We start from the raw sequence: 24,253 nt of genomic DNA, 5'->3' as shown, positions 1-24,253 counted from the left end.
TGTAAAAACTCTCAATGTGTTTTCATTATGTACAGACACAGATGTGTCTGTACATATTGCCATCACCTGCGTCTGTCGTCGCCGTCGCCGTTCATGTCGCCGTTCATGTCGCCGTCGATGTCGCCGTCGCCGTCGCCGTCGCCGTGCACTTTCAGCGTTAACACCATAAGTGGAAGACAGTTTTACTTTTTGGCTTTATATTTACAGAGCTGATGAATATTCATAAAACGCAGGTCAAGTTCGAAAATCAGCATGATCGGGCCATTATTGTAGAATTTATGCTGTTTTTTCACTTTTCAGCATATATGCAACACTGTTAACACATTTCAAAGAAAACCGATAGGCCTGTTGTCATGAAACTCACAGGAGTAATCAATCTTACTAAAACGCAGGTCAAGTTCGAAAATCGGCATGATCGGGCCACCATTTTAGTAGTTATGCTGTTTTTTCACTTTTCAGCATATATGCAACACTGTTAACACATTTCAAAGAAAACTGATAGGCCTGTTGTCATGAAACTCACAGGAGTAATCAATCTTACTAAAACGCAGGTCAAGTTCGAAAATCGGCATGATCGGGCCACCATTTTAGTAGTTATGCTGTTTTTTCACTTTTCAGCATATATGCAACACTGTTAACACATTTCAAAGAAAACTGATAGGCCTGTTGTCATGAAACTCACAGGAGTAATCAATCTTACTAAAACGCAGGTCAAGTTCGAAAATCAGCATAATCGGGCCATTATTTTATAAGTTATGCTGTTTTTTCACATTTCTTCTTGATTCAATTCTTAGGCATGTTAACAGTCTCATTATTTAATTAATAAGATACGTTTAAGTGTTTGCTTGACATTTCCTGCATCTTTACAACATTGTTAGTTGATTATGTAAAAATGATGGTAAACTTGTTATCATGTATTGTGTAATAAAGTGTCAAAAATGGAAATAAACTCATATTATTGCAGTTTGTAAGATTCAATCATTCATTATGTTCAGAAACTCAGAATGGAGGAAATTGGACATTTGACACTGTTCTATTGATATTTTTCACATCTCATCAACTTTCTTAGTTGATCATATAAAAATGGCAGTAAACTGTTAATTTTGTTTTATGTTAAAAAAGTGTTAAAAATGGAAATAAACGCATTTCATAACAGTACTGTCTTGTTTCACATTTCCTCAGATTCAATTCTTAGGCATGTTAACAGTCTCATCATTTAACTAATAAGATACGTAAAAGTCTTTGTTTAACATTTCCTGCATCTTTACAACATTGTTAGTTGATTATGTAAAAATGATGGTAAGCTTGTTATCATGTATTGTATAATAGAGTTTCAAAAATGGAAATAAACTCTTATCATTGCAGTTTGTCAGATTCATTCATTCATTCACTATGTTCAGAAACTCAGAATGGAGGAAATTGGACATTAAACACTGTTCTATTGATATTTTTCCCATCTCATCAATTTTCTTAGTTGATCATATAAAAATGGCAGTAAAGTGTTAATTTTGTTATATGTTAAAAAATTGTTAAAAATGGAAAAAAATGCATTTCAGGACAGTACTGTCTTGTCTACATTTTGGCATTTTCAAGTTGTGACTTTGAAGTTCCATGGGCCTGAAGACCTTTGCTAGTCACATTTTCTGAATATCCATGATACTAATATTTTATTATTAAAAATTGATGGTTATTATCCTGTTAAACATTATGTAATATTGCATCAAAATTTGAAGAAACCCCTATTTTGGACACTGCTCCCTTAATGACCATTTAAGGAAAACTATGTCACTTACTGTTCTCAAACTTACAGGAAAGAAACATGGGACTAAAATACAGTTTCATTAGGCAGTGCAGTCTATTTGGTAAATTTTTCTGGCAGTTAATCAGTTTTTTGTGAAAATTTAATTTTTCACATATTGGCAATTTCAAGGTGTGACTTAGAACCACCTTGGGCTTGAAGACCCATGCTAGTCACATTTTCTGAAAATCCACGATACGTATATTTTATTATTAAAAACTGATGTTCTTTATGCTGTTAAGCATTATGAAATATTGCATCAAAATAGAAGAAAACACAATATTGGGTATTGCTGCCATGACCATCATGGGAAAACCATATTACTTATGATTGTCAAACTTTTAAAAAAGAAACACAGGACTAAAATGCAGCTCGAGTTGGAAAAGCAGTCTAATTGACTTTTTTTTTGGACGTTTTACATTTTCAAAGTGTGAACTTGAACTCCCATGGGCCTGAAGCCTTATGCTTGTTACACATTTTACTTACATTGGTATTACCTGTTGAGCATAATTAAAATTTGATGTTGAATTTTCAGTTTAACATAATGTACTTTTACATCAGAATTGACAGTAGCCTATTTTGTTATTTCCTGCTTTTTGTCTGTACATTTGACAGCTTTGCTGCCTTGTTTCAATTTAAAGAAGTTAAAAATTGTGCTTTATTTTGCCTAAATTCAATACGTGTTTTATTTACTTGTAAGAAATTTGCATTTAATGAATGCATCATAAAAGAAACTAGTTATATTATTATTTTTATAATTATTTATAGTTATATATGCTATATTTATACATCATATACTGTATATTTATTATTTCTCACTAGGTACCTCAGTATCTCCAACTACATCATTGACAGCCACAACTGCTGCAGCAACAGTAACCACCACAGCTGTACCAACATCACCCACATCCCCAGCCTGTGCTGGGTACATGTGTCAAGACAGCTCTGGGAAGTGTATTCCAGCTGAACATTACTGTGATGGTCACAATGACTGCTGGGACAATGATGACGAGGAGAACTGTACAGTACCAGGTGAGGGGCGGGGGGAACAGCCCCAGGGGTGGACCCCAGGGGGTACACTCCTTGCTGGAACTAAGATGATTGGAGAGGACATTATATTACATTAAATCATATCACATCATGTCATGTCATGTCATATTATATAAGATTACATTAGATTATATCAAATCATTATATTACATATTTTTCCCCAGACATTCAAGTCCGTTTGATGAATTTCTCCGTGGATACATCTCATCTTGGCCAGGGCCGAGTAGAGGTCTACTACAGAGACACCTGGGGGACAGTCTGTGATGATTTCTTCCACCAGAATGATGTCATAGTATTATGTCGTATGTTGGGGTTCAAGTGAGTATACTGGACTGTGGCGCCATCTTTCCTTTACCCAGCATTCACTTTACAAAATGGCAGACATAAATTTTGTATTTAAAAGAGAGATTTGAGTACTCCCTAGTCTCTGTAGTGTTTGGTACCTTTTCGCCTTATTGTAACCAATATTTTCAGGTACCAATTATTAAATAAGGAATTTCTTTTCTTAAAAAGGAATGCATTTTCTCCTTCTAGAGACTCAGTTTGAAAATAAACATAAAATCTTCATGTAGTTCTAAAGTTTGGTTCAGAGTGGGCCTCTGTCAAGTTTATTCAATATTTCTAACTCAGTACCAGACTGGTCATCAACATCTTAGTCTGGTCATCATCCATTTGGCATAATTCTCTTTAAGCCAAAAGGCCATCAAAGTAATATTGAATCTTATACCTTGTGAGATATAACAATAACATTATCTGAATGTTTCCGTCTCCCAGTGGTCCATCCAGAGAAGCACCAGATCCTGTGGAGATGTTTGGAGAAGGCAACGGCACAGTGTGGTTGAGATCATTGCGTTGTGAAGGCACTGAGTCTTCTCTAACACAATGCAGTCCAAGGTGGGGCAGACATAGCTGTGGACACCATGAAGATGTCGCTGTGATCTGCTCAGAAGGTAATATTTTATATACCAGTACACCTTATAAGAAATGCTATATATGTAGATGTGCACCAGTCTGTTGTGTTAGCTTAGATCTCTAGAGTTTATAGGAAAGAGAATAAAGTATGGTGCCGACTACATATGGACTTGTTATTTGATGGCAGCATCCAAGAACATCCTTTAAAACATTACAAATATTAACTGAAACAACATCTGGATAAATAAATGAATGTTTTTATTGCTCTGTTCAGTAGATATACAATATATGTAGAACACATAGAGGGTTAAGATAAAGTGATCTTCCATTTCAGCCGTGTCCACTTCTCCGGGACCAGCACCCACTGTGACACTCACTACCACCAGCGCGGGTTGTGCGGGAGTGCTGTGTGGCACGGGCAAGTGTGTGGACCCTGAACACGTGTGTGACGGACACGAAGACTGCTTTGACAGAGAGGATGAGACCAACTGTACTGTACCTGGTGAGTTCATATAGACTGTATGATTAATTAGGTAATTGATTAATTGAGTCAAATTAATTTATGTATAATATGTGGTTTATAACAAGAAATACAAAAAGTTGCTTTGTCTTTGTCGACTGTTGCACGTTTGTCCCAAATTTATTTAGACCAAATTTTTGGACAAAAGTTCTGTTGTAAAACTTGCCTTTTGTATAAAATGACTGACCAGGGGCTAGAAAATGACTGACCAGTTGCCAGAAAATGACTGACCAGTTGCTAGAAAATGACTGACCAGTTGCAAGAAAATGGCTAACCAGTTACTAAAGTTGACTGACCAGTTGCTAGAAAATGGCTGACCAGTTGCTAGAAAATGACTGACCAGTGGCTGGGAAATGACTGACCAGTTGCCAGAAAATGACTGACCAGTGGCCAGAAGATGACTGACCAGTTGCTAGAAAATGACTGACCAGTTGCCAAAAATGACTGACCAGTTGCCAGAAAATGACTGACCAGTGGCCAGAAGATGACTGACCAGTTGCTAGAAAATGACTGACCAGTTGCCAAAAATGACTGACCAGTTGCTGGAAAATGACTGACCAGTTGCCAAAAATGGCTGACCAGTTGCCAAAAATGACTGACCAGTTGCCAGAAAATGACTGACCAGTGGCCAGAAGATGACTGACCAGTTGCTAGAAAATGGCTGACCAGTTGCTGGAAAATGACTGACCAGTGGCTGGGAAATGACTGACCAGTTTATTTAAGTGCTCACATTAAGTCAGGTTAAAAATTATTCATCCTTGGAAATGTCAACATCTTTCCCTTAATCACCAGCTTAAGGCCATACCTTATCCAATTGCACAATGGGTCTTTAAATCCACTGTACCAGGTCTGATTCTCTCTCCCTCTCTTGCAATCTCTCTTTTGGTGTAGACTATTTAATTACATTGGTACATGTAGCTGTTATAATCTTTACATTTTAAGATATGATAAATGTTGATGGTAAAGAAAAACTGTTGATTTTACAAATGCAAAAAAGAATGTATTTTGTGCTATATCAGTGTTTACCAAACCTTGCCTGCTTTCACTGTATTAGTGCCATTATTTCTCTGTCCCCAGAGGTCAGTGTGAGGCTGATGTCCAACACGACGGTCAGTACCAGTGAGGGCCGTGGTCGCGTGGAGGTCCAGTTCCGGGGTCAGTACGGGACAATATGTGATGATTTCTTCTCCAGTGAGGATGCCACAGTATTGTGTAGGATGGCTGGATTCAAGTAAGTCCTTATTATTGTACCACCAGCGTTAGCGCTGGCGGTACACATGGTTTTAGTCCCGTCCGGTCCGTTCCGCCGGCTCCGCCGCCATGTTACCGTTACCGCTTCTCCTCCTAGACGGTAAGGGCCCCCATACCCACCTCTTGGATTAAGGTCAACTATAATCTCAACTCTTTCCACGTAAAATTTGGGCTTTGTCGGTATTGGGGTCTAGGTGTGGCACTCATTGCAATGCACCCTTGTCCAAAAATGGCAAAATTAAATGCTATTTATCTACCCTACAGAAGGAATTATGGGAAAAATTTCTACAGACGGCTTTCCAAAAGTCATATGTGTAGATTTCAAATATGCCCTTGGATTTGACCTTTGACCTTTATTTCAAGGTCAAACGGGCAAAAATTTTCAAAAAAATGAATTTTTTTTTACGAAAAAAAATTTATTTGCGCTGTTATTCAGACACCACACAGACTTAATCAATAATATTATTGGAAAATGTTACCCTTCAGGTCATCTTTCATCTGTGTGAATTTGGGGTCAATCGGTGCATTTTCACGGGTGTAGCGGCCATAAGATACCGAAACTGAAAACTGTCTCTAATTCGGGAACTGTTAATGCTAGAGACCCATTCTTTTTTGCATTTTGTAGAGCATGTAAAGCCCAGCACTGGAGGTGGTCTCCGTTTTTTTGTATTCCGTGCGGTTTTCGAGTTACGCTGTATCAAAAAGTACATATTGGTGGTGAAAGCAAAATGTGCAGTACGGTAATGGATAATAAATTTTGAACTCTGGAAAAATAAAACATAAGGCTTGGCAAAGCAGACAACTTGTGGTCAAAAATGACATTATTTCATCAAATTTGAACTTCTGGAACTTCAGAGCACCTCCCATTTCAAGAATTTTGACCAAAATGACCTTTTCTTTATTTTAATTAATTTTTTCTGTAGGAAATTTATGGCAGATTAAGGTAACTCCGAAATTATAACATTTAGTCCCTTATATCTCCAAAACTGGCAGAGATAGGTCCATAGTTACTATTGAAGTTGAATAGGAAGTCATATACTGGCAATCTTACTGTGACCTTGAAATTGACCTTTGACCTACTTTTCACCATAAATTGAACTTTGCAAATTTTGCTTCCCTTTTATCTCCAAAACTGGCAGAGATAGGTCCATAGTTACTATTGAAGTTGAATAGGAAGTCATATACTGGCAATCTATATGTGACCTTAAAATTGACCTTTGACCTACTTTTCACCATGAACTGAACTTTGCAAATTTTGCCTCCCTTTTATCTCCAAAACTGGCAGAGATAGGTCCATAGTTACTATTGAAGTTAAATAGGAAGTCATATTCTGGCAATCTAAATGTGACCTTAAAATTGACCTTTGACCTACTTTTCACCATGAACTGAACTTTGCAAATTTTGCCTCCCTTTTATCTCCAAAACTGGCAGAGATAGGTCCATAGTTTCTATTGAACTTGAATATGAAGTCATACTGGCAATCTAAATGTGACCTTGAAATTGACCTTTGACCTACTTTTCACCATGAACTGAACTTTGCAAATTTTGCTTCCCTTTTATCTCCAAAACTAGCAGAGATAGGTCCATAGTTACTATTGAAGTTGAATAGGAAGTCATTTCCTGGCAATCTAAATGTGACCTTGAAATTGACCTTTGACCTACTTTTTATCATGAATTGAACTTTGCAAATTTTGGTTCCCTTTTATCTCCAAAACTGGCAGAGATAAATCCATAGTTACTATTGAACTTGAATAGGAAGTCATATACTGGCTATCTTACTGTGACCTTGAAATTGACCTTTGACCTACTTTTCATCATGAATTGAACTTTGCAAATTTTGCTTCCCTTTTATCTCCAAAGTTACGCTGTATCAAAAAGTACATTTTGGTGGTTAAAGCAAAATGTGCAGTACGGTTATGGATAATAAATTTTGAACTCCGGAAAAATAAAACATAAGGCTTGGCAAAGCAGGCAACTTGTGGTCGAAAATGACATTATTTCATCAAATTTGAACATCTGGAACTTCAGAGCACCTCCCATTTCAAGAATTTTTACCAAAATGACCTTTTCTTTATTTTAATTAATTTTTTCAGTAGGAAATTTATGGCACATTATGGTAACTCCAAAATTATAACATTTAGTCCCTTATATCTCCAAAACTGGCAGAGATAAGTCCATAGTTACTATTGAAGTTGAATAGGAAGTCATGTACTGGCAATCTTACTGTGACCTTGAAATTGACCTTTGACCTACTTTTCACCATGAACTGAACTTTGCAAATTTTGCCTCCCTTTTATCTCTTAAACTGGCAGAGATAGGTCCATACTTTCTATTGAACTTGAATATGAAGTCATATACTGGCAATCTAAATGTGACCTTGAAATTGACCTTTGACCTACTTTTCACCATGAACTGAACTTTGCAAATTTTGCCTCCCTTTTATCTCCAAAACTGGCAGAGATAGGTCCATAGTTTCTATTGAACTTAAATATGAAGTCATATACTGGCAATCTAAATGTGACCTTGAAATTGACCTTTGACCTACTTTTCACCATGAACTGAACTTTGCAAATTTTGCTTCCCTTTTATCTCCAAAACTGGCAGAGATAGGTCCATAGTTACTATTGAACTTGAATAGGAAGTCATATACTGGCAATCTTTCTGTGAACTTGAAATTGACCTTTGACCTACTTATAATCATGAACTGAACTCTGCTAATTTCTTTCTCTTTTAACTCCAAACCTGGCAGAGATAGGTCCATAGTTACTATTGAAGTTGAATAGGAAGTCATATACTGGCAATTTACTGTGACCTTGAAATTGACCTTTGACCTACCTTACGATGAACTTTACTTTGATTGTACCATTTTAAGTTATATATATTTTTTGCGTATTTTGAAAATTCTTGTTGATTGCATTTTTATAGCTTGTCAAGCATAAGACTGGTGGCTGTGTCCCTTATTTTGTGTATGTGGGGGTCTATACGAATGCGCTTGCTCCAGCTGGTGGTACAATATTCGGAGGCGGTATCGCCTCTCTGATCCTCTAGTTATTATTATTATTATTATTATTATTATTATTATTATTATTATTATTGTCTTCTCATAGGAAAGCTAACACTGAGTTATTCATAAAGCAATATTTTAGTGTCTTACAAGACACCTTCCTTGGGGAATGTAGCTACAACGAGTTTTTATATTTGTGAATGAAAAACATTGTACCTAAAATGTGTATTTAGAGTCATATTTTTGCCACAAAACCCAACAAGATGCCACCATATACTTTCAGATGATTTATTATAGAAAAAAACAATGCAGATCATTTCATTTATTTATTTTTTTTTTATTTATTTAATGGCAGAACAAGAGATTTATTTGATTTAAAGTTTGGCATGTCGACTTTATATGTAACTTTAAAACATAACTCTATCATTCCAGTGGGACAGGCACACAGCTCCCCTCTCCGCGTGACGTGGTGTCAGGAGAGGTCAACTACGGCCAGGGCACAGGTCCTATCTGGCTACGGAGCCTCCACTGCCGCGGGGATGAACAGACCATACATGAGTGCTCGGCGGAGTGGGGGCGCCACTCCTCCTGTAGTCATTCAGAAGATGTGGCCATCCAGTGCTTGAACAGCTAGAATATTAGGACACCTGTTTATTTATTTATTTATTTATTTATTTATTTATTTAAATTTACAGTAAATACTTAGAAATTTAGTAAGTTGGTCTTTGTAGGAAGACGATTCTCTGCAATATAATTTTTTTGAACTTTGAAAATCTCGTCAAACTTGAAAATGAGCCTCTTGATAATTTTGGAAAGATTGACATCCAATATGGTCGTGTCTGATTCCAACATTTTAAAAAAGTTAATTAATATTTAAGTGACAGAATTTTTAAAGTTTTTACTAAACGTTCATTACTAGGATGAGATTGTGTTAAGAAGCAAATAATTGTATTATGGTGGGTACAGTGTTATTGTCACAATACAGATTATGATTTTTTTTTTTTTTTTTTTTTTTGCATTTATTGAGCTTAAAACTGTCAGCTGCGCTGCCTTAAGAGTCGTGTTAGTGGTGGCGGCCATTTGTATTTAACTGAACGTTGTATGGAGATCGTTGCTAGCCAACTGCATGAGTGAGCCAATGGTGTATACAAGGTACATGTTATTATAATCTTACTTGCTCGGCAGACATTGGACATTTTAAGGAATTCACTTGCAGTTGATTATGATGTAGGTACAGTATACTTCCAAGGTGTAAAACATTTTACGAGACAATTAATTTGCAGTTTATTATATATCAAAATATTTTTGAAAGTTGCAAAAAACCTGTTATTCATGTAAGGCAGATAAAGAAAGTTTATGAAGATGTCACAATAAAGACGTGTTCATATATTGCAGTGCATACATTGACTTTTAGAAGGTCTAGTATGAGCAGAGCTGTAAATATTGTGCTCAAATTGCACGTCTATTTCCCAGGTCACAATATCCTTATGGTATTCTTTCTGTGGTACAAAGATAAGTAGGAGAAAAATATTGTTGAAGAAAAAAAACAGAGTGACGTGTAGGGCCACTCTTAACTTTACAACCATTACATTGGTCTTTGGAAAAAACTTGGATAGATTACTTAACGCTAGCTTGTTCTTCTATTTGTTAGAATTCATGATGAGCAGGGTTAGCTGGGAGAGTGACTGAAAAAGCCGAGATGTGATTGAAAGGTGTTACATGTAGTATGTTCATATTTGTGCGGTGAGAGAGATTCACTTGGAAACTGAGGGTGGATATGATAAAATGCCGGGAGTTTGGTTGTAACAAGTTTGTTAAAATGCCTTGCTTGCTAGAGGCAGAGTGGGGCCATTGTAGTCTTCACATGGTCATAAAATTATATGGAAATATGTATAAAGTTAGAGCCTAAAGTCTGAAGAAAGTTTGAACATTTGAGGTTAGTAACGACATACAAGTGCATGTTCCAGTAAGATGTACATTGAAGTCTGACATAGTTTTTGTAACACAACTTTATTTACATTTTAATGATATGCAGATATTAACAGTTCATTTCTTTTGAAAAATATGAATGTATAAAGTATATACATAGCTATATATATATATATATATGTAGACAGTAGTATATGTAGGCACAGTTATATTAACCAAGGCTGAAGGTTTTCATGAAAAAATGAAGGTGTGTAGCAGTGAACTCTAAAACTGCGGTGTACGTGTAACATTGTTCCTGGGTCTGTTAGAAAAGTTGACGGTAATTTAATGTCAGCCTGTAAACCCAGGTGCTGCAGTATACAGTTTAAATATAGGCGCCAAACACCAAATGTTACGTCATGTAGTGACGTTTCGAATAGGACGAGACCTGTTTTGAAGACTTGATTTTTGCAACTTTTTATGACAGAAAGACTGGTTCCAATATATCTCAGCACTTCGCTTGTGGAGATCTGAAACTTGGCTTGAAAATGTTGATAAACTGTAAATACTACCTTTTGCCGTCTTGTAATTAAAATGCAGTTCCATTATTATTATTATTATTATTTACATACCGGTGCTCAAATCGACCTCTTCAGAATGCTGCCATTTCATCACATAACACATATGTTGTAAATGAGGAGGTATTGGACTGGAATCGGCCCAACTGCCGTCCTATGGCAGCCTGGTAACGGCCCCGTGCCATGGCGGCTGTTACACCGATTTCGGTCCAACTAGTGGTTTTGTCTGTACTAAAGTTCACGTGTTTGTTATACATTGTAAGATAGAAAATGAGTTGTAGCAGTGCATTTTCGCCTAGGAGGGGGCGTCAGTTCTATATTAGCGTATGTTAATATACTGTATATACCCTGGTTGTGAAAGAGAGAGGGCGTTCGAATGAGAATCCACGAAATTTGGGGACGCTACGCAAGCTCTTAATTACAGTCAGTGCTATGACGATTAAAACTGCTCACGAGACGTAAACATATTAATGTAAAGATATTGTAGATAGATGCAGACATCGTATTGTTACGGTTTTCTGGAATTTTTGAGGAACTGAGGATTGTAAATAGTAGCAGTGAATATTAGAATCAGTAGCTGTATATAAATGGATGAAAGGAGCTTTTGATGGTAACTTTTTGGATTACCAGTACACGCTTTGAATAAATTTGAAATTACAAAAAACACGTGTTTTCTGGCTAATTAACATGTTGAGGGAAAGATTGGATGACGGTAATTTTCGTTAAATTATTGTTCCAATGTTTAAAAAAGGAATGAAAAATATCATAGTATCGATACAAAGATTAAAACACGGGGCTCATGGCCACATTTACAAAGTAGAAGCTTCCAGTGAATTTATGCAGTCTTGGTACAGGTATGAGAGGAGAAACTGAAATAATAGGACTATAAACAAAGCTAACTCGTATCTGATAATTATTTCTCTCAAGCTGAAAATATCTCCATACCTTTAGCTTGCGGCCAAACTGGACGCTGGACTTTATCAGACTGACGCGTGTTAAGTTAATTCACAGTATATTACCACTTCATGGGATAAGTATTACTACTTGATAGAAGGCGACATCATTGGTTAAAACATAAGGACTTTGCGATATTTATATTACCACTTCATGGGATTTGTCAGTAAAATTGGGGCATTTATCCCATGAAGTGGTAATATACCATGAAGTATCTTAACAGACGTGACTTCTTACTCACTGACCGCTAGATGGTATAGCTAAGGACAGGAAGAATATTTTCAGTTTGTGTTTGATAATTATAATATATGATCCAGCTACCAAGCTAATGAACCTTTTTGGTAATCATAAAAAAAATTGACTTCATGCACATTAAATGTTTATTTTCACAGAGATCAGTGGCAAAAACGAACTAATTCGTAAATGTATATGAAATACGCTTTATTATATTGCTGTATATATACATGTACATGTTTATGAAATATGCTTTATTATATTGCTGTAGAATTATACTTAGTATAAAACGTTCAAGAAAATACAACTTGTGGAACCAGCCTACAGACGTGACCTACCACTACCAGTTTTGATCGTTTATATGAAAATATTACGGATTTTCTCTACATATCGTTTGATAGCTGTGAGTAGCAAAACATATATTTGTTAACGTACGTCTTTAAGATAAAAATGCAAAAAATAAGCAATATGCGGATTATATCACCTCTCATTGACAAAAACGATGCTTAAAAGCGAGATATCTCACCACTGAAAAGCGAGATATCTCGCTGTTGATAACGGTGTGACTATACGTATCGCAGTTCCTAGAACGTGAACATGTTAAACAATACACCCCTGTTGACGGGCGAGAATTGAGCAGAATACTGAAGTATCTTGTATATTTCGACTCTAGCACAAAAAGTAATGTAAACACATGTAGCACCAGGGGGAACCGATGACAGGGAGCATTTTCTGACAACAATTCGCCGCTTTTACCTTAAACTAAGAAGGACCTCTTCCACATTATCAAAAGACCTTGTGCTTACATACAGATGCATTAAGATTTTACACACTTGGTAATAATATGATCATTATAAAACATTAAAAAATCTGAGGTAAGTCGATATTTAAACGCGAGAATAACTTATATACTATCACGCTCTTGAAACTTGAAAAGGTTGATTTACTAGAGTGACTGGCCATGGTTTAAAATAGCTATAGGCTGAAGTATGGCCTTACAGAACATCTAATATTAGCACTTTTCCCGGCACAGGCATCACTTATCTAAAAATACTCGATGCTAACTACCGTCACGGCATTATTCCAATATGTCGTACTTTTCCAATAGAAAATAGAATGTATATTTTTCGGGTTTGCGCGGTAATAACAAAACAAACTACGCGGTGTGGAGGGAATGCTAGTCCCAGGAATAGAATTTAAGTCTGGGATCTCATACGATTAAAAGGGTAGACCGGTACTATCCGGCTAAATACAAATGTACAAGGCGAAAGTCGCCTACATAAGTAAAGTGAAACCGTCTCTACGGTTCCTAGCAGACTGTCATTCCTTTCACACCACCATTTATATTCTTATTATCAATTAACTAATTTATTTATTAAAATCTATATTAACCAGGAAAATTTTGATGAAATTTGTTTACTGTTTCAATCTATGGCAGATCGATACTAAGTTTTGATTTGTGGCGCTGATGCACGACCTCTGTTGATCAAGACGCCTACATACCGTGAAGTTTCGTAATATTCGAACCAATTTCCAGTTCATTTAAGATTATAAGGACCTTTTTTTCAGAACTAACGCTATTATTGTGAAAAAAACGATGCTGCACGCGCGAGTAAATGAAAACAAGACCATTTTTAAAGATTAATAAAAGAAATGAGCATTTTGTAGAAAAAAGGGTCGAAATGAGATCATCGACGCTTAGAAGGAAAATAAGTGCAGTAGTGAAGCTTAACCTCCCTGTCCTTCGTGACTCCGTTATAAGGGACAGATCCCGCTGAGCTGGCGCCCCGCGTCTCGTCTTCCGTGTCCCACTGAAACCACGTCTGGCTCGCATCCATGCCTGCTACCCGCTGACAGTCCGTGGGGTTCTTCTGTAAAAGGAGGAAGGGTTCTGCTGTCGGAAGAGTGACGTCATCAGACCATTTGCCGTCAGTCCGGCAGCAGAACTCGATCTGGGTGTTTGTCCCGTATATACCGTCTGGAAGTTCTCCAGATCGGCTGTTTTTGTTGTTGGTGTTTTCATCGTCCCATTGGATGAATCCGACGTCAAAGTCTGCAAGAATTTGAGAATATGAGAGTTAATTTAGATATTTTTACATGTTGGTAATTATAATATTACATTTATATGTGAATAAAAGAGTTGATCCATAGGACATATCTTTTTAACTTTGTTTTCATCCCTATATAAAAGAGCAAATATAGCACACACCAATTCCTTCTTAAACAAGTACCAAGGCAAAAAGCGCCATCTTTTATTACCAACCTTTAGGACATGATCCCTTGTACCTATAAATACAGTATTCGCCAGCGGGCCACGTGACAGGGTCACCGTCATCTGTGACGTCAGACTTCATGCAGAAGGATTGCGTCATCACGCTCTTCCCAGGGTTCCCGCCTACCATAGATGGGTACGCTAGGGACATCTTGTTGCCCGGCATGTCGTTCTCTGTATCCTGCGTCCTGAAGTAAAACGGTATGAAAATTAGGGTGCATTCCCATAAATTTTAGATCGATCTATCCCCGCCGGGATTCTCACTAGATTTCTGTCAGATAATCCGGTTTAAATGTCCGTCCCGCCTTCTACAAGCTGTAAGGGGGTAATTAACTTTCGTGCCCGCTCGGCTGACAGCTATTTAGCGTGAACCCCCAGGGAGTTAGGTCGATCTAGTTGGATCGATCTTATCTCTGGGAATGGGGTCTTAATGTTAACACCACATGAATTATGAGGGTTTCATACAAACAATACTATAGGACGCGTTAAGTCCCGAAAGCATTCATTAGCTATTATAATGGCGTGTAATTGATGTATATATTTAAACTGGAAGGGATTGGAGATACTTTAGGTGTACGTGTGTCCGGATATGTAAACTGCAATAAATTGAAGAGAAAGAATGTACGTTTGTCCTTTGTTTTAACATCACTGAAAACATAAGACCATAAAAGATGTTACTAAACTAAGTTTATCTCTGTCTACATAAATGTTTATGGTTGACTATATGGGCGTTTCTGAGAGAAAAAAAGTTGTGTGGAGGCACAAAGACAAGATGACCACAAGAAAGGCAGACAGCCAGACAGTCAGACAGACAAACGGACAGACAATCAGACAGACATATGGACGGACAGACAGACAAACAGACAGACGAGCAGACAGACAGACAGACTTACCTTGTGCCCATACTCCAGACGGGGGACTCGCCAGGGCAGCGCTGGTTGCCAAGACGAGGCAGTCCCCAGTTTCCGTGAGGCCACACCACTGAAATATTATCAAAATTGAATTATGCTTCATGTTCAATTATGTTTAATTTGTCTTCCACTGACAATACAGTATATATATTCCATTAATAAAGATTATAGTGTAGCAGACAATCGATGTTACTAGTATTAGTATACATCTGGAAGTTCTAATAAATAGAAATACAATGTGTTTAACAAAATCTTTCCGCCTATGCGCTGCAGTTCTTGCCCCCTCTGCCTGTGTTTGCTCCCTCAAACTGAGTCCGACAGTAAGGTGGGCTAATTTTTTTTTTCATTGTCAGGCATTTTATCTCATTCTACAGTTGTGCTAGATGTCAATCATATTTTTACTTCAGATGAGACGTCAATATATTGTACTTCCTATCATTTTAATGTGAATTAATAAAAGGAAAAACAACTAAAAACTTACATTCTTCCCGTGTCTTGCCAGCATTATTCAGCTTTTTAATAAGAAGACGAAGAAGCAGTCTTTTTTCTTTGTCCTTATTGGTCTTTTCACTGTCGTCTTCAGGCGATTCACTCTTAGAATTGTGCTCTTTGCCAGATGTTTCTGCCAGTTCTAACAAGACATCTGACTCTGACTTTTTGCTCAGGTTAGCCGAAGCGCCATCTGTTGTTTCAGCTGGAGTAGTTACATCTATCGTTGAGGCAGTTTCCATAGTTACTGTCGTCTGCTCAGTGGTTGTGGCGGCCATGGCTGTGGAAGGTAACTTGGTAGAAGTTGGAGGAAGATTTGTTGAAGATGTCGAAGGGACATCCGTTGCTGCTTCAGTCACATCAGCTTCGCTGCTCTTGCTACTTTCGGCATATTTGTTGGCGTGCGGCGAAACTTCTGTCGGTTTATCTATGCTTTTAGCGTTCGGTGCCAGTGGTGCGAGCAGACCAGCCTTCCGCCATTTTCTGACCAGCTCCATTATGGAGATGACCATGTCAAAGTCATCGGGAGAGCGAGCAGTGGATGTGAATGGAGGTGTTACTCTGGTGGCGGCGGTGGGATACAAGGTGGTTGTTGATGCTGATGGAGCTGCTGATGATATTGTTGACGAGGTCTTTGGCTTTGTTGTTGCTGTTGTTGCTGATGATGTCGCCGTTGATGTTGTCGTTGTAATTGTTGTAACAGGCGGTGATGTAGTTGTTGAAGTGGTCGACATGGGAGTTTCCGTCGTGGCTGAAGTTGAATCAGTGGTTGTTGTGGCCGCTTTTTGGTGACGGTATTTGTCCTTGTCACGGTCTGTTTGTGCCTTAAGTTTATGTAACATATCTTCGTCGGTCTCTTTATTTTCGGTTTTAGCATCAGTATTGCCAACCCCCCTTGAAAGTGCTGAAATCAGATGTTGAGATAGTTTTCACAATGGCCTATAGAGGGCGGGAGTGTGCATACGGATATAAAAGTGTGTTGAAAAAAGATACCGTAGGCATAGTAGGGCCTAATGTTTGTGTGCGATTCAAATCAGATTAGCATTTAATTTTTAAAAAATGCAAAATTAACCAAAACCATTTAAATATGGAAAACTTTCGAGTGATTGGTTTGTGATGCATGGTTTCCATATGAATCATAATTTACAGTTTGTCTATCTATTGCCTTAATATAAAAAAGCAAACCTACTCTATATAGCTCTTCTCCCGTCTTCACCTCTTCCCATCCAGTTATTATTATTATTATTATTATTATTATTATTATTATTATTATTATTAACAAGTGTACCTTGTAACTCTTCTCCTGCCTGTACCTCCTCCAGTTCAGCTATTAACCTCCTCAGGAGAGCCTCCTCGCTGTCGTTTTCTAACTGGGTGAGATCTGGGAAAGTATTAAAAACACGTAACTGGGGAAGTTAACACTTTTTATCAGATCTCAATTTATTAAACCTTTAAGCCCTACGGCTCATCAGAATATAAAACAGTGACAATATAAAGTTATATCTAATCAACTACCATGACTACAACAACTACTAAGTACTACTGATACAAATAATAATAATAATGATAATGATAAAAACAACTCATCGGACTGGCATTAATCTTAGCTCCGATGCACATTTCAGGTATTTTCCTAAGTTGTTTAATGTGAGACCTTGTTAAGTGATAATAATGTAATAAATTTAAAGACGTTTGACTTTGTATAATAAAATTTTCTAGAATAAAATGATCTAGAGAGACAAAGAGAGAACGGGAGAGAAGAAAAAAGAGAGAGAATAAATAAGATACTGGCTGAGAAAATGAAAGAGCGTGATAGGGTATAAAAGAGAGACAGAGATAGCATATTTAAATTGTTAAAATACAAACCCTTAAAAGACAACAGTCAGAAGCTATCATTTTAAATTGGATATCTTCGCCAAGGTAGTACAACTCTCAATATTATTGATTAATTAATTTTTTGATTAATAAATAGATCACCATTAAAATCTATAATCGATTCTAAGTTAACCGATGTAAGGCCTATCCTTAAACCTAATCCACATCTGTTTATGAGTTTGGCTGTAAACAAACAAACAAACAAAGGCCAACGCTCCACCCCGTGGCGGAAGTGACAGAGCATATCACTTGAAAACAAGATAAAAAACATTAACGTCGTAAGATTGGGGTAGGGTGAAAAATGTCTTCTTTTTTTAATTTTAATATATATATATTTTTTAAATAGGTCAAAAATGCCATTTGTGATGAGGTATTTGATTTGAATTTGCAAGACAGACAAAACGTGAAACTGTAATGTATACGTCTGCATGATGAATAGGTTTGGACAAATCTCAGTTATTCTCATTAACGGCTGTGTTCTGATGCAAGATTTGAGGCTGAACACATATCTGACAACTATTTATATGCACGAAAATTATTTAGGTTCGTGAATTGACGATTTTCAAAATGACCGCCATAACGGCTTACCTTGAATTTTATTCTCAGCAATTAAAGGCACTACAGTCTACAATATGTCTTATATTTTAGAGGTTGTAGAATCCAGGAGTGGGCCCTGTTACTTTATTCCTGAGGCCGTCTCTGAGAGGAAATGTAAGAGACAGTGCCTGGGTAATTACGGTACAGTGTATCTAATCATGACCAACTCTGTAGTAATAGACACTTTTAAGGGTTTGAATTTGAAATAAATTTCAACACAGTGTAAGACTAGAACTGCGAAGAGCTACGAAAATTTAATAAAAAAATATCTGGTGAAGAGATGTCCCTCTGTGGCCCTGGCAGAGGATGGGCACCTGTGTAGGAACGCCCTCAGTCTTGTTATCATCTACGTCCATCACATTAGCTCTACCACACTGTGACCCCCTGCTGGGAGTGCTGGTGGGGAAGATCCCGTGACCAATGAGAATTTTGTCACCAAAAACAACCGACGAAAGAACAAATATTGCCTTTTTGTCAGTGATTATGTTTATGTCCAATTAAGTGCGACAAATGATAATTGTAAGGGACACACATCTATATACCACACAGGAAGACCCCATGGAGAAGATAGACGTGTTAAATACATTGTTATACATCCGGGGACGTGAGATCAGACATCCATAACTAGCTGTATAGCATAATTTATATTTTAAAGGCATGTACACTGAATATTTACTTATATCATTTACGCTGCTTTTTTGTTTGGTGTTTCCCTCTAAAAAATGTGCCAGACCTGATAAAGATTATTATTATTATTATTTCTGATAACTCTCGTTGCTGTGAAGACTGACCTTAAAAAACCTACCAGCGGATGCCATTTCGTTACATTGCGCATGATTCCAAAAACATCCCCCTCACTTATTGGAGTATCATGAGTTGTGAACTTCTGTTTATTTTTATTTCAAGGAGATCGAGGTGTGATCTAGATATGGCAGTTGGGAGTGTCTGTTGCCGCACAAGACGCATGTCACAAACGAAATCAACGCGAGCACCTTTCCTGTAAACCGGGCCAAATTGTTAAGAATCATGAATTTTTAGTGAAAACTTTGATAAATGAAAAATAGGCCGTCGGTGGTCAGAAAAGCGTGTGATAAGGGTCAAAGGCCATTTTAAATGGAAATTTCGTGTGCATAAAAACATTTGAAAGTCTGGAGTGGTGATAAGATTGATCTTATCGCACGTATTTAGCATCAACATTAGTATTAACATGATAAGAGGTTATAATGACTACAAAAGACACCTACGAATCTTCACTTTTCGTCGGAAAGGTCGTATATTTAAATACTTTTGCCCTTAATTTACGCAAAAATTTTGCACTAAATTGACCAGATTCTTTGTCTGTCAACAGTACGCAGTTTGATGTGTAGGAGGTAGGCGAGCTATGGGACAACAGATTGTATCTTTGAATACAGGGATCCAATCTCCATTTTCAAATTTATGGAAATCAGTCAAAATTTTAAACGCATTGATTCGATAGAGACAAAACAGGTAGATCTTTGTCCTTTTAAAGTATTTCCGTTCAATCTACATTTACAAAGGAATATTTAATAAGCGCCCCCTTCCCACCCCATGGGGCACTCTACGAACATGGGCATTTTGCTGCACGTTAATACCGGTATATAGGCTACTGATACTTTTGTTGAGTCTGAGTCTCTCTCTCTCTCTCTCTCTCTCTCTCTCTCTCTCTCTCTCTGTGTGCGTGCGTGCGCACGTGTGTGTGGATGTGTGTCCCGTCTTGTAAAAGAGAAAAGAGACTTTCTATACTATCAATTAAAACACTTGGTTGACATAGACACAAATATTCGTCCCCCTAGTTACTTCCACCTGTCTACTTCCGGTATATTGTGTGCAACGACAACATTCAGGTATGGGACTAATGCCTTCACCTGTACATAGTGATGTCACGGGAAGGGAGGGCGGGGTACATAGTGATGTCACAGGAAGGGAGGGTGGGGTACATAGTGATGTCACAGGAAGGGAGGGTGGGGTACATAGTGATGTCACAGGAAGGGAGGGTGGGGTACATAGTGATGTCACGGGAAGGGAGGGTGGGGTACATAGTGATGTCACAGGAAGGGAGGGTGGGGTACATAGTGATGTCACAGGAAGGGAGGGTGGGGTACATAGTGATGTCACAGGAAGGGAGGGTGGGGTACATAGTGATGTCACAGGAAGGGAGGGTGGGGTACATAGTGATGTCACAGGAAGGGAGGGTGGGGTACATAGTGATGTCACGGGAAGGGAGGGTGGGGTACATAGTGATGTCACAGGAAGGGAGGGTGGGGTACATAGTGATGTCACAGGAAGGGAGGGTGGGGTACATAGTGATGTCACAGGAAGGGAGGGTGGGGTACATAGTGATGTCACGGGAAGGGAGGGTGGGGTACATAGTGATGTCACAGGAAGGGAGGGTGGGGTACATAGTGATGTCACGGGAAGGGAGGGTGGGGTACATAGTGATGTCACGGGAAGGGAGGGTGGGGTACATAGTGATGTCACGGGAAGGGAGGGTGGGGTACATAGTGATGTCACAGGAAGGGAGGGTGGGGTACATAGTGATGTCACAGGAAGGGAGGGTGGGTGCTTAGTCTGAAAAAGTGAGAGTCCTTATGTCCTCGGTTGACCCTACTTGAGGATTGGCAGAGAATCTAGATCAATGTTTACTGAGAGTGGAACTTTTTCAGCCAAAAGGACCGTTCTTTCATCCTCCCCCCCCCCACCCCGCCCACTTCCTCAGCCCTGCCCACGGTCCTGCACGAACAGTAACTAGTACATAGATTTCTTTCATTTCCATTCCGTATAAAAAATATACGCTGAAAATAATAACAGTCGTATATGTAATCTAACAGGAATGAAGGAGAGTTTTAATAACATGCTTTTTAAGTTGAAATTCGCTGAAAACCTTTAACATGTGACTGTCATGGCATCCTGATAAAAAAGGAAAAGGTAGTCTGATTTTATCTTTTACATACCAGTATAAATTAAGTGTGTAGATATGTACAAATCGTGGAACGTGACCCCCACGTATTATAGAAATAACACCAACATTATAGAAATAACATTCAACATTATTACATAGGACCATTACCCTCTACTGGGGTCACAGAGAGAAATTTTTCTTTGGATGTTTACAGATATTTCCCTGACTATTACTCTGCCCTTGGCGTTCTGTGACGTCATCACAAGGAATCAGCCTTTGATATGTCCGATAGTTGCAGTGGAGCCTTCCATGTGCATCTCACTCACTAGTATTGTCATGGTGGTTGGGTATTTCTTAGCGATCGATAGATAAACCCCACCCCTCTATCCCCCCCCCCCCCGGAGAGAGAGAGAGAGAGAGAGAGAGAGAGAGAGAGAGAGAGAGAGAGGTAGACACTCCAACCAGTCATTATTGACCATAGTGTCACAATTTCATGCACTGGCGATCATTGTTATTTGTGAAAAAGGTAAATATCATTATAAGGTCACGGGATGACAGATCTTTTTCTATTTCACCAAAAAAAACTTTGTGTCGAAAACCGCAGTTCACGGATCAGCTATAGATAAAAAACATAAGAGGTTATACTTTAGGGATTAAATAAACAACTCACAATGCAGTAAGGTTTTTAGGATCAAATTAACAACTCACAATGCGATTTTCGGACGTACAAGCAACTAGCAAGATTGCAATAAAAATGTAAAAAAATACATCATGATAAACATTCATGATACTAACATTAAAACGTAGTTAAAAGTTAAGAAGAATTAATCATGACTAAGAAATCAACAAAGGACAATCCACATCACATCTGCCCACACTCCTATAAATGAAATTTGACTATTGTAGTTGTCCAGCTGAAGATTTACAAACAATTCTTTTTTGCTGGCATTATAAACACCGGGCAAACCTTAAAACCACGTCTTTAATGTGCCTTGTTCTTCCGCTATGAATTTTTTCAATTTGTAGTTGTCTATAATTAATACGCCTTGTTCTTCAATTATAAATTATTTTCCTGTCTGTTTGGTTTTACACACTGTTAATGTACCTATGAAGTTTTATTTCTGTATTATCATTATTATTGTTATATATCAAACGTAGTATAGAGAACCAAAAATGTACCAATTGTTTTATTATGATGTCTTGCGCATAAAATATCATCATCATCATTCTTATTATCACTGTCTATTGTGAGCAAGGATAAGTCAGTAGAAATCCATTTCAAGGCAATATTAGACCAGTTTTATGACGGGAAAGAAGGAACTTGTCTTGTAGACAGGGGCGGATCCAGGATTATTTGAAGGGGGTCCATTTTTTTAAAGAATGACAGGCCTCGGATGCAAAGCCGACCCTTGCCCACTTGGTGTGGGGTTCGGTGTTTTGGAGGGCAAAGGGTGCCATCTGGTGCAGTTAAGAGCTATGTTTCAGCTCTTCAGAATTCTAATATCAAGAGGGAAATATTGGGGTGATTGTTTTTCCAGAAACCGAGGGGGGGGGGTGGGGGGGGGGGCCGGACCCTCTGACCCCCCCCCCCCTAAATCCGCCACTGGTAGACCAATATTTATTCTGATATGGTGCACTACCACTGATCCTAATTTATCCCGAACTGAAAAAGACCAACTTTTAAGTTGAAAAGTTTAGATTAACCTTCAGTGTGAAGGTTTAAAGAGAACCTAACCCGAGAACTTAAGAGAAGAAAACTTCCCTTGATCAAAATCACAGAAATGAATTCAAGTTAAAGTCAACGCCGGGCCTCGCCAGAGACAGTAGAACTTTGCCATTTCAAAAAGGACGTAAGAAGCATTTCTACACAATTTAAAGACTATGGTTCGTATGCCTATCTTAATCACTGGACCTATCCAAAGGTAAGGCTACGGTGTATCAGGAATCAGGGTCTCTGAATTTCGTGACCAGTAATATTCTGCGGTCCTTGACAATGTCCACTACTGAAGTAGACGTAGAACTCTCACTCCACAGCAGACACTGATGTATTTCCCCTTATATCGCCTCTGTATCACACAGGGAAGACGTGATGACATGTGTGGAATGAGAAGCAAAAAACGAAGGATTTAGACTTAAAAGTAATGTAGCAAGAAGCATAAGGACCCCTCCTCCCTAATGGTCGACTGAAATCCCCTTAATTAATAGCAGTATGAATAAGTTCCCTTTAAAGGGTTGTATAATTGACTTACCTGAGGCTAAAGACCGCCGTTCAGTTAACGAGATCAACAGAAATATACAAAGCGTTAGTATCACACGCGACGTCAGCGTCATGTTAACGTAACTGGCCAGAACTGGACGTCACGGCGTAACGTTGAACTGTTTGTTTATACTAAATCCCTCCTCACGTCGGCAGGGTCTTCTTTATATGGCGGACTTGGTTAGACTGGGAAGGAAGCTACATATGCAGAGCCACACGCAAACCGAGTGTAGTAATTGTCGACTTTTGCACACTGACTGTCTTGATAAGATCTGGTATGCAGGGTCGTCGTCGTGGTAGGGGGGGCGAAAGGACACTTACTTATTTCCACACGGACCGAGTGTGGTTTATCCCTAGGGTTGGCGTTGAGAATATGAGTGTTTTACGTGTTGGTATCAAAACGAAATTTTATAGAAAAAATCCTGTTTTTGAAGAGGACTTTTATCACGTGACTTGAAAACGTTGTTGCATGCTGCTGCTTCATATGTCGTCTGCACCTGTCATTTGAGAAAAAAAAAACGAGATTTAAGACAACATAAAACACACAACGGTGTAGTTAAACAACGCTTGACATTACACGTGTATGTGCACGCGCACGCGTGTGTGTTTATTCGCATCCGTGTCACATCTCCAGATGTTTTAAAACTGACAGCCGTATAATATTTTAATAATAATTTTAAACGTCATCTGCCATCTCTCCATTATTTATTTACTTTTTTATAA

General features: G+C 38.2%; 2 protein-coding genes across 5 annotated transcripts in view; one reads left to right on the top strand and one right to left on the bottom strand.

Annotated features, from left to right (window-relative positions):
• LOC106171054 (scavenger receptor cysteine-rich type 1 protein M130-like) overlaps positions 1-11,060 on the top strand; it is a 49,069-nt gene extending 38,009 nt beyond the window's left edge. For all 4 annotated transcript variants that reach the window (XM_087019019.1, XM_087019017.1, XM_087019018.1 and 1 more), the window contains 6 exons: positions 2,621-2,830; positions 3,013-3,166; positions 3,623-3,798; positions 4,095-4,262; positions 5,358-5,511; positions 8,968-11,060. In XM_087019019.1, coding sequence (XP_086875145.1) covers positions 2,621-2,830; positions 3,013-3,166; positions 3,623-3,798; positions 4,095-4,262; positions 5,358-5,511; positions 8,968-9,169 — 1,064 coding nt within the window. In that variant the 3' untranslated portion in view covers positions 9,170-11,060. The remainder of the gene's footprint in view (positions 1-2,620; positions 2,831-3,012; positions 3,167-3,622; positions 3,799-4,094; positions 4,263-5,357; positions 5,512-8,967) is intronic.
• A 1,335-nt stretch (positions 11,061-12,395) lies between these two features.
• LOC106171968 (uncharacterized) lies at positions 12,396-24,004 on the bottom strand. Its single transcript, XM_013552506.2, has 6 exons — positions 23,523-24,004; positions 17,170-17,262; positions 15,874-16,785; positions 15,375-15,462; positions 14,473-14,669; positions 12,396-14,262 (listed from the first exon to the last, which is right to left on the bottom strand). Exons 1-6 carry the CDS (start codon positions 23,602-23,604, stop codon positions 13,898-13,900), a joined length of 1,737 nt encoding a protein of 578 aa, XP_013407960.2. The 5' UTR covers positions 23,605-24,004; the 3' UTR covers positions 12,396-13,897.
• Positions 24,005-24,253: the final 249 nt, after the last annotated feature.

Source organism: Lingula anatina, chromosome 8 (genome assembly GCF_051362555.1).
Source record: "Lingula anatina isolate TDL-2025a chromosome 8, LinAna3.0, whole genome shotgun sequence".
Lineage (NCBI taxonomy): Eukaryota > Metazoa > Brachiopoda > Lingulata > Lingulida > Lingulidae > Lingula > Lingula anatina.
This window is presented reverse-complemented; position numbering and strand designations above follow the sequence as displayed.

What these genes read in the sequence shown, in the direction of transcription:
- LOC106171968 (XM_013552506.2), bottom strand. Translation starts at nt 23,604, where the DNA reads ATGACGCTGACGTCGCGTGTGATACTAACGCTTTGTATATTTCTGTTG. An exon ending in ACGGCGGTCTTTAGCCTCAG is followed by an intron (nt 17,263 to 23,522) that starts GTAAGTCAATTA and finishes ATACTTTCCCAG; the next exon opens with ATCTCACCCAGTTAGAAAAC. An exon ending in TGGCAAGACACGGGAAGAAT is followed by an intron (nt 15,463 to 15,873) that starts GTAAGTTTTTAG and finishes ATAATATTTCAG; the next exon opens with TGGTGTGGCCTCACGGAAAC.